Genomic DNA, 10368 nt, shown 5'->3' with positions numbered 1-10368 from the left:
GTTTGTTTTTGAGTTTGGTGTTGTCATAAACTTTTGACGCTGGGCTGCCTCCTGGTGGATATATTGGTTAACATCCATGCCAACGTAAAGGGCGCATGGAAGTATGTGGGCAGTGACGGTAACATCGTTTGAAACGGACGTATACATTTTCGTACGTAAAGGGAGCATAAATGAGCCCTAAGTCTTAGGATTCTTTGTGAATACAGGCCCTGGTCTCCACTTTGTTTATTTCCTTGTTGTGATGACTGGCACATCTGGATGATGTTAGTTCACATCCTCTACAACTGCAGAGCAACGCTGGCACACAGTCTAGTTCTTACGCATACCGTAACTCTCTCTCCTGTGCTGTTGTGGCTGACCAGCACACCCAGAGCTGACAGGTGGGTCTTCCAGCTCCGGTGTATTAATTTTCGCTTGTCATAGTGACTGACTCGCATGCTATTCTGTTTGTTAAAAGTTAACTGTAATAAACTGGAGCTTCTGTGCTTTCATTACCTGCTGTGAAACAACATGACCCTCATCCATTTAAAATGAACATTAGTTCTTCTGAGCTCATTTTGGTCAAAGTAACACAAAAGTAGTGTAATAAGTAACTTATTACTCTATATAGAGAGTAACATTGTAAAGTAACTTATTACTTTAAATGAAGGTACCTAGTAATATGTAATATATTACTTATATTACTTGCCCAACACTTCATAAATCTTAACATTTTTGGTTCATGTACAAGCTGAGTGAGGCCATATGTCACATCAGCTACAATCTTTGAAATAGGAAACAAATATGAAGGTTTGTGTCAGTCCACTCTCTCAGAATGAGCCACTTTATTCTAACCAACATGTTTCCATGTGTCAGTAAGCTCTGCTCCACCAGGCTCACTGGAGTTGCTCTCTAACCTGTCTTTGCTGAGGTGCTGCTGCAGCTGCTGGTAGAACACATTGAGGTCAGCCAGCTTAATGTTGGAGCGCATGCTGAGTGGAACCGCCTCCAACATGGCTTCACTCACCTCCTCGTACTCACAGCCTGTGGACACATAGACGGAGACATCAACTTCACCTACATTTCATGAACTTTACAACATCACTTAGTCTGACTCATTTACTAGACAAACCTTGAAGAGTAACTAACACCCATTGTTCCTGATGAAGTGCTTCTGCCCTGGAAATTCAATATAATGCCTCTATAATGTGAAAAAAATACTGCAATAGCCAGGTTTCAACCAGTAGAGGGCAGACAGTCACTATGCACATGTATAACACAATCTGTAGAATTCAAATGCTCTGCAGTCAAATGTCAAGATTTGGACCTGAATTAATCAACAACACTACTAATAATCGTATCTTGACCTTCTTCGCATTTTTTTTTTTTTGGCTGGAAAAAAAGTGGTTTGAGGGTTTTGCTACTCTTTAAGTTACAAAATTTTGCACCATTTTTCAGATTTAGGAATTTTTCATAATTCATTCTTCCTGTGCACCTCATTTAAAATTTGGCCAAAAATAAACTAACCAACATGTACGATGAGAGTGAAAAACCGAGGCTGTTTCAACTCTAGGATTTTGTCTTCAGCTTTTAAATTTCAAACATCAAAGGTTAAGTTTTAAAAATATAGTAACTAATTTAAGATGGAAGGAGGGCCATGTATTTTCCACCAGGAACTCAGAGAGGCTCAAGGCTAGCTTTGGGGAGGGTCAAAAAACAAAACAAAACGATAAAAAAAAACAAAGTCACACCCCAGCCACCCTCCTCCTATGATAAAGAACAGTCCCTTAGTTCTGCAAGTATTTGGTTATTAACTCAAAGTATTGGACACATTCAAATTTTGACCTGAAGATGGCGCAAGCTGAAAAGTCAGAGGATCGTAAAAGTTTATACGGCTCATCCTGTGGAGAGGATCTGAGCCAATGTACAAAATGTCATGACAGCCCATCCAATAGATGAGATAAAGTGGTGGAGCGACCGACACATAATAGACAGACAAATGGATTTATGCTATCTCTACAGTATTCAAAGCAGAGTAGAAGACATCAAGATGACAGACTTACTCAGTGGCTGCTGTTGGCCAGAGGCTGCTTCAGCAGGAGGCACCTGACAGAAAACGACAGCAGAAATCATCTGTGTGATATGGGACTGTGGCTGCTAACACAACACACTCGTGACCTCAACTGATATTCACTCTTAAAACAGATTAGATGTTCTATTATGGACATCACCTGTGATTAGACCATTTACAGCCACAGCTTCATGTTTAATCTCCAACCAGCAGAAGATGAAATGTGGGTGATGTGACAAACTGCTAATGTTTTCACCTCTGTGTGCTGACTGCTGTGGAGCAGGCAGGATCAAGCACTGTATACCTCTGATCGCATTCATCTTGATCCACATGGTTCACACATAACACTGGCTGCATCACTCAACAGTTTTGTTTGTTCTGTATGTTTTACCAAATCATAAATCATCCAAGATTCCCCAAGAAAAGTATTTTATGCAGATTATTATAATGTTGACCTTTGAGCTTTTGGACATACAATGTAATCACTTGATCATGATATCCTATTAAACATTTGTGTGAAATTCTGTGCTAATCAGTGTATGAATTCTTGAGTTATGACCAAAAACATGTTTTGTGAGGTCACACTGGCCTTGACTTTTGACCTTCAACAACCAAACTCTTATCAGTTTATGATTCATTCCAAGTGGACGTTTGTATCAAATTTGAAGAAATTCCCTCAAGGTGTTCTTCAGATATTGCGTTCAGGAGAATGAGACAGATGTAAGGTCAGAGTGAACTTGACCTCTGACAACCAAAAAATAATTGGTTCATTATTGAGTCCAAGTGGACATTTGTGCCACGAAAGCCAACTGTTACATCGCCTCACGTTGCCTGTGTCTGGGCCAAAAAGTTGCACATGAACAAACTGCAAAGAGTACAGCTGATGACCTACCAGCGCCTGCTTGACAGGAAATACCTCCGCACACCAGCAGATGGCAGTAGTCTGTAATTCTCATTCAAAAGGGAAACTGGGAAACTATCTTAGCACATTAACAACACAATCCAATGCTGAGAGAACAGAGCATATTTACTGTGCACCAGTGAACAATAACACAAACCATCAGGAAACATTTCTGCAAAAGAGCTAAAGAAAAATTATTTTACCTTATGTAACAAGCTTCTTTGGTCTCACTCCCTTTTGATCTTAACTCTTTGTTCACTTTCCTCACTTAGTAGTAGTAGTAATTTTTATTCGTCCATTCAACAGAACATGATATATACATACATACAATTAGGATTTCTATATTAAGTATGGGCAAAAAGGCGTAAGCTGAAGCAACAGCATATTTTTGCCTACCCTATTTACAAGAAATAAAGTTTCAGAAACAGAACAAGATAACGAGATGGCACAATTTTTTATCTAAACTGAAAACAATAAATAATATTAATCTAAGCAAAATCTTCACTTCTGGTTCCTTTCTCATGATCTGAACTGTCAATCAGAGTAACATTCACTGACGAATGCTAAATTGGCCAAAAAAAAAAAAAAGTCAACGGGCCAGCAAGGGCCAGCAAGGGCCAACAGTGCAGCACACACCACACTGACTAGGATGACAGATGCTCACTCACAGCTAAACTGACCAACAGCTGACCGTTAAATGGCCCTAAAATAATATTCATTCATTGTTCATCATTAACCGGGACGAGGGGGCATACACCCTCTCGCACACCTGGGATTCCCTCCTCCAGAGACCATCCAACGGCGGGGGGTGTGGCCAGCCCAACAGATTCTGATAGGTCTGTTGGGCTGGCCAGCTGATAAATGACATGTCAGCAACACGTCGGATGACACTTCTGAGGAAGACTGGAGTCACAGTCGAAACTATCAAGCAGGTAAAAGATACATCTCCTACATTTTTTGTCTGAAGATCAGAAAAATATTGAACAATTTTAAAAAGAAGACAAAATGAACCTAATCAATCTAATTTCTTCAGTTTGTAAACAACCGTAACACTAGTCTTGCCACCAGACAATCAGAGATCTCCGCCTTCTGATAGTCTGGGGACACTCCTTTCTAAAGTGTGTTTAACACACCGGAGAAAACGGCCGGCAACAAAGCAACGCCTCTTGCATTTTTTAAAAGGACACTCCCTCCCGGAAATGTGTGCTCCCCCTTTTCTCGTCCACAAGGAAACAAACACACAGAGAGCTTGAAAATGGATGCCGAGAGATTTAACTCCGTTTTATCAAACGTGTGCTCAGTCCACAAGACTGTGGAAATGAAGGACTTATAGCGACTTGAGCCATTTTGTACCACTACACGTGTTTCTAGTCGGACTATGTTTACGAGCACAAGAGTTCAGCGAGCCACCAAGGGACCGCCCTGCGGATTTACTATTGGTTCTGCAACATAGGGAGTTTTTTTAAACTCTGAAACTGTATCTGCCCATCTAAACACAAAATCAGGGAGAAAGTCATCAGTCTTTAGTTAAGCAAAGCGACTGACTTGTGAGTCTACCATAATACAGAGTGAGATTCAGATTCTGTATACAATATAAATAGAACAACAAAATAAAATCTACCAAAAATTACACATTTAAACAGCTCCCAAATACAAAAATAATGTATTGCGGGATCTATATATTTAACCTGTGACAGGTTACATATATATAGATGCTATCATAACTATTGCACATTCACATATATGTAGTTTTTTTGTCAAGCCGCGAGCAGCATGTAGATTTACCTTACTAGAGATTTATGACAAAACAACACCGACTCCTGTGTGCACGGCAAGAGAGGAGAGGGAGAGATGCTGTGCTACTGCCAGATGAGCCACTGAATGAGTTCCCTCCCTTGCTAAAAGAGTCTGTGAAATCCAGGGCTGTTCATAAAACATTCAGTACGGCCAGGCCTCACAACAATGAAGCTGCTCCTCTTTTTGGAACTACCGCAGAGTCGTTAATAATTTCACTTTAAGCCATGCTTGCTGTTGCCGTGGTTAACAGTATGACGTCAATGTCAACAAGTTGAAATATCGCGAGTTTCACAGTATACATTTTTCATATCATATTAAAAATTATACCGGTATTATCATGAACAAGATGATATAGCACACCCCTACCACTGGCTTGATGTGTCAGGGCCTTTAAGATGAACAGGTAACAGACACATCCTGGAGGAGCTCAGTAAATAATTGTAAAAACTATTAAGTTTTATTGAATATAGGCATATTATCTAATTCACAGTACGAGGCCCTACATTTAACTCTAACTAATATCTCAGGATTAATCTCGCTTCATCACCATAAACAGGGTACCCGCGGATCCTTGAAAAGTCTTAAAAAGTCTTAAATTCATGTATCTAAAAGTAAGGCCTGAAAATGTCTTAAATTCATTAGAAATGTCTCAGATTGGTCTTAAATTCATTACTCAAAGGTCTTAAAATTGTTGCGGAAGGAATATTTAATCTGACTTTATTTCTTTTCTTTTTTTTATTCTCGCGGCACTTTTCTGTGAGTATCCATGCGCCGTCCAATAACGGCGCGCGCTGGTGGTAGCACATACACAATGAATGGGTTCGTCGGCGGAGGTCTGCGCTTTGCGCGCTCTGTGTGAAAAGGGCTTAACGGCGCGCGCTGGCCACCTGGCACTCAATATGCTGCTGTAGTGGTTTGTTTTCCAGACATGTGAGTATCTTTGAGCAGTGAAAGTTATTATTTATTTCGTTTTACTTGTCGGCATTGATTTGTTTTCCACAGAGCTCTACGTGCGAGCATTTTACTCGCATTTGTGACTAAAAATAGTTTTGTGCCAGCAAAATAAATCATTCAGCACGCTGTGTGAGTACAGATTTCAACCAGCAGCAGAAACGAAAGGCGAATCCTGCAGGTTGTGGGTTGAACGGGGGTCACAGACAGGAATACGGTTAGTCAGATAGCCTATGGTGGCTCTGCGGCGCAAAATAACGGCTTACCGGCGACAGAGAAGTCCGACTCCAGGTCCAGTAGCCTAATTTCCTCTTTTGTTGGCGTCATGACTGCCGTTCACATTTCTCTCTGTGGCAGGTAATGGCCCACAAACCTCACCGCACTTTAGGGACTGTTCTTTACTTGTCAGGGGAGGAGGGTGGGAGGTGTCACTTATCAGTAATCAGGCTGACACAGCAGCTGCAGGTAATGGCAAGAGAAGAAAAAAGAAAAAAGGAACCTAACAATGTATCCCTTCTTATATCAACACAATCAAGTAACCACAATAGTGATTTTTTTTTTAAACAGTTATTCAACAATGAAATGCATATCAATTTCTATCTATATTCAATTCCAAGCTTTTAACATTTTTAAGGTTTTTAAAGTTTTTAAACTTTTTTCTTTTTTCTTCTCTTGCCATTACCTGCAGCTGCTGTGTCAGCCTGATTACTGATAAGTGACACCTGTGTGTGTGATCCATTCACTTTGTTGCTTGTGCACGCTGAGGAAGGGTTTCACCCGAAACGTTCGTGTGGCAATAAACACTATAATTGGAGTGCTGTCCTGTACCTTTTGTACACAATTTTTTTAATTTTTTTGAGGATTCAGCACCCATTCATACTTCTGAGGGTTGAGCGTGTTTGTTTGGACTTCTGATCGTACTATGGGTCCCAATTTTGGTACCGTGACAACACTAGATGTCACAACCATTCCATACGGAGCTGCGCAGTGAAGCGGCTCTGGTGCCGCTTAAAAAAGTGTTACCCCACTTCTAATTTTACAAATTAAGCACTGGTTATAGTACAGCGGGATCCCCCAACCATCGCTTATATTTATAGTTTTTTCGGTCTTAAATTCCATTCAAGGTGGCATTAAAAAGGTCTTAAAAAGTCTTAAATTTAACTTACTGAAACCTGCAGGTACCCTAATAAACTGGCTCAATATGTAGTCATGAACATGTTGAGCACTCCTAGAAGAGAACATTTCTGCTCAGTGAGACTTTGTCCAAAAGGTTAGCAATAGACAGAAAGGTCTGTGGGAGCTGATTGTGTCTCACCTGTGTCGTGGTGTCAGTGACAGCTGAACCCAGGAGCTCGGCTGACTTCTGCTCTGACTCCGTCAGTGGCTGGACCTGCAGCATGTTAACAAGGAAACAGCTGTTATATATCTGTGTATGATGAAAAACCATGTCATGTTTATTTTGACACATTTCCTTAAACAAACACCATATTTGCGTCCCAAGCATGGGAAAGCCCTGTAGATCTTGCAAATTCATCTGCTATTGCAATCTTTTGTGAAACATCAATCTGCTACCATTTATGATGTGTGTGAGTGTGAGTAGTGCTCGTGAATAGCTTTTAGGAGAAAGGGCCTCACAAGAGGGAGCAGTGAGAACAGTGATGAACTCAAAATGAATGAAGTGTTTTGTTCAGTGTATTATCACCTGAAAATAGGAACTGTTGTGTTTTTGTTACCTTACAATGAGCTGTTTATGTCGACACGGGGTGGATTCCCATTTATGGAGTCAACCATGTTTCTACAGTAGCCCGGAATGGACAAACTAAACACTGGCTTTAGATTGGGCCACTCACATTTACACATTTTTGCGTCCGTCACCGTAATTAGGAGCCCACCTGCAACGAGCAGCGTTGCAAATGGGCTTCTTTGGGCCTTCATTTACCAATTTAAATCACCTGGGGCTTCATTTATAAACGTGGCGTACACACAGAACAAGGCGTATGCCACTTTTTTTTTTTAATACTTTATTTATAGTTTTTCAAGTTTAAACCACATACAAAACACACAGACAATAATAAACAAAACAAAACAAGCTGCCAGCCCACAGAAATGTATACAAAAATACAAATATGCATGTCAGTTTACACACTGATTCAAGAGTCCAGAAGTGGATTATACAGTGCAAGACAGAGTCCACAAAACCGAGACCAAGTGAGGTCAAGAAGACTAGAAGCTTGACTGTTCAAAGCACGGTGCAGTCAATACAGTACAAAGTGATACAGTCCAGCATAGTTAGTTCTGAGGATGCTGCCTATCCCTTCGAATATACTCAATAAAGGGACCCCAAACATCAAGGAACTTGTGATGAGTGTCTGACAGAGTATATTGAATTTCTTCCAAATATATACAAGAAACCATGTCATTCAACCATTTTTTGAAACAAGGAGGGGAAACTGATTTCCACTCTCTCAGAATAACCCGTTTTGCTACAACCATACCAAACATGAGGGCTTGTTGAAGTGATAAGGGAAGAGTGAGAGAGAAGTTGGAGCAGCCCAGTATTATCAGAAGACTGTCAGGAATCAACTGTTTGCTATATATATCAATGTACAAATGAAAAATGTCATCCCAAAAATTCCTAAGCTTAGGGCAGGACCAGAAAAGGTGTCATGTAATTTGCATTTATCACAGGTAGCAGAGACAGAGGGAAAGATCCTATTCAGTTTGGTCTTGGAAAAATGTAGCCGATGGATGACTTTGAACTGAATAAGTCAGTCAGTCCCTGGGCCCATAGCGCATCTGAAATCACATCACCGGTGTCTGATATCCATGCCTCTTTAGTATGCAGAGAAGGGGTTGCCAAGCTAAAAAGATTAACAAATTGAGAGATTAAGCGTTTGGAAGTAGGAGGTTTGGTCATAAGTTCATAAAAGCTATGTTGCTCGGGCATCGTTTCGAAGTGTGAGACCGACTGCCTGAATGTTGCTCGGGCATCGTTTCGAAGTGTGAGACCGACTGCCTGACAAAATTTCTAACTTGCAAATACCGGAAAAAATGGCTGGAAGGGAGACCAAATTTTGCCTGCAGTTGAGCAAAGGAAGCAAAGTTATCGTTAATGTAAAGGTCCTTGATAGCGCATAGGCCTTTGTCTGACCACTGTGCGAAAGCAGCATCCATCGTGCCTGGCTTGAAACAAGGATTCTGACAAATAGGAGCGTGGATAGACAGTCTGGGGAGATTCAGCACACCCTTAATCTGATTCAAGATCTTAAATGAGTTACGCATGACAAAATCATCTTTTAGACATCTAAGAGGTAGATTTAATTTGGAGAATAAAATAGCTGCTAAGGAGGCACCTGTGAACACTGCAGCAACACGAGTCTCTATTATAGGCCAACTGGGGAAGAAGGAATCTGTCTGCCCGGTCGCAGCTGCAGAGTGGCTCCAGAAAACCCAAGCGTGTACGCCACTTTCTACTCAAACTTTTGGATCTATAAAAAACAAACTTGACGAGTAAATGGGCGGTCTTCCACGGAAGCTCTGACCCATGCGTGCGCACAAAAACAGTAGACATGAGAGACTGCGACCCCCGTGGCAGAAACATGAAAAGGAAGAATTGTTGTGAATTTGATATAACTATCAAATAAAGACAGATATGACCTCTCATGTTTTATATATGAAGAGTGCACTTGCAGAAACGGATAAACGTGAATAAATGAATAGACATGTCTTTGACTGATGTGCACACATGAAAAACACGAGTTAGGAAACTAAATACAAACAGGTATCCTTTTTTAAAAGAACTCCCCAAGTATGTTCTGTAATTATCAAATAATCTAATGGACCGGTTTTCCATGCCTTACTTGGGTAGATCCAAGTGCAGAATGTCACTATTATCCTCTATGAGCCAATATATTGTGTTTAATAATGTGTCTGTTTTGTAATTTATGTCACTGTAAAGTGCTGTGTCACTGTTAGAAAAAGTGTAAACAAATAACGTGTTTAATCATCATTATTAATATTTATATCACGTGATTGCCCCTCAGTTGCAGTCAGGGAATTCCTTTTCACATGCGATCAATCAGTACATGGGTGGGTATAAAAAGCAGCGATTACAGTGCGTTAAGACGCACAATGGCTTATTTGGCACTGTTAGAGGATGTGGTGGATGGGAGACTCCGGAGGGTGCGGACATTCAGGGACCAGCAAGACCTACTGGCCCACGATGATGAGTGGCTTATGAGCTGGTTCCGACAGCCACATGCAGTGCTGCTGGATCTTTGCGCTGCGTCGAGCCCAGCGTTACCAAGAAGCACCCACAGGAACCAAGCTGTCCCGGTGCTGTGTTGTACAATGTGGCACAGCTGAAAAACGTGCCACTACCGCCTGACACGGATGTCAGACCCCGAGCCCTATACCCAGGCATTTGAGCCAAATGCTGCTGCTGCTGCACGCCAGCGTCTGGATGCGATGCGTCGTTTATGAAAACAAGGCGTATTTTAAGAAATCACTTGAGTCAAGAAAACCATATTGTTTGTTAAACAGCTATGGCAACTGTATCCCTCATTTAGAGTGTTTTTTTCCACAGTCACTGAAACTGTCTGACAGTTAGCTCAAAACATCCCTTGGTTTTCTGTCTAAATAAATCACCACAAATAGCCTTAACACCTTA

The 10368-nt window shown here is 41.1% G+C and overlaps 1 protein-coding gene across 1 annotated transcript in view; it reads right to left on the bottom strand.

Annotated features, from left to right (window-relative positions):
- The window catches only part of ska2 (spindle and kinetochore associated complex subunit 2), a 245973-nt gene that overhangs the window by 3841 nt on the left and 231764 nt on the right, over positions 1-10368 (bottom strand). Inside the window, exons 5-7 of the mRNA XM_050036264.1 lie at positions 7015-7089; positions 2043-2085; positions 897-1023 (exon numbers count right to left, since the gene is read on the bottom strand). Coding sequence (XP_049892221.1) covers positions 897-1023; positions 2043-2085; positions 7015-7089 — 245 coding nt within the window. The remainder of the gene's footprint in view (positions 1-896; positions 1024-2042; positions 2086-7014; positions 7090-10368) is intronic.

This window comes from Epinephelus moara, chromosome 3 (assembly GCF_006386435.1).
Source record: "Epinephelus moara isolate mb chromosome 3, YSFRI_EMoa_1.0, whole genome shotgun sequence".
Taxonomy (NCBI): Eukaryota; Metazoa; Chordata; class Actinopteri; order Perciformes; family Serranidae; genus Epinephelus; species Epinephelus moara.
This window is presented reverse-complemented; position numbering and strand designations above follow the sequence as displayed.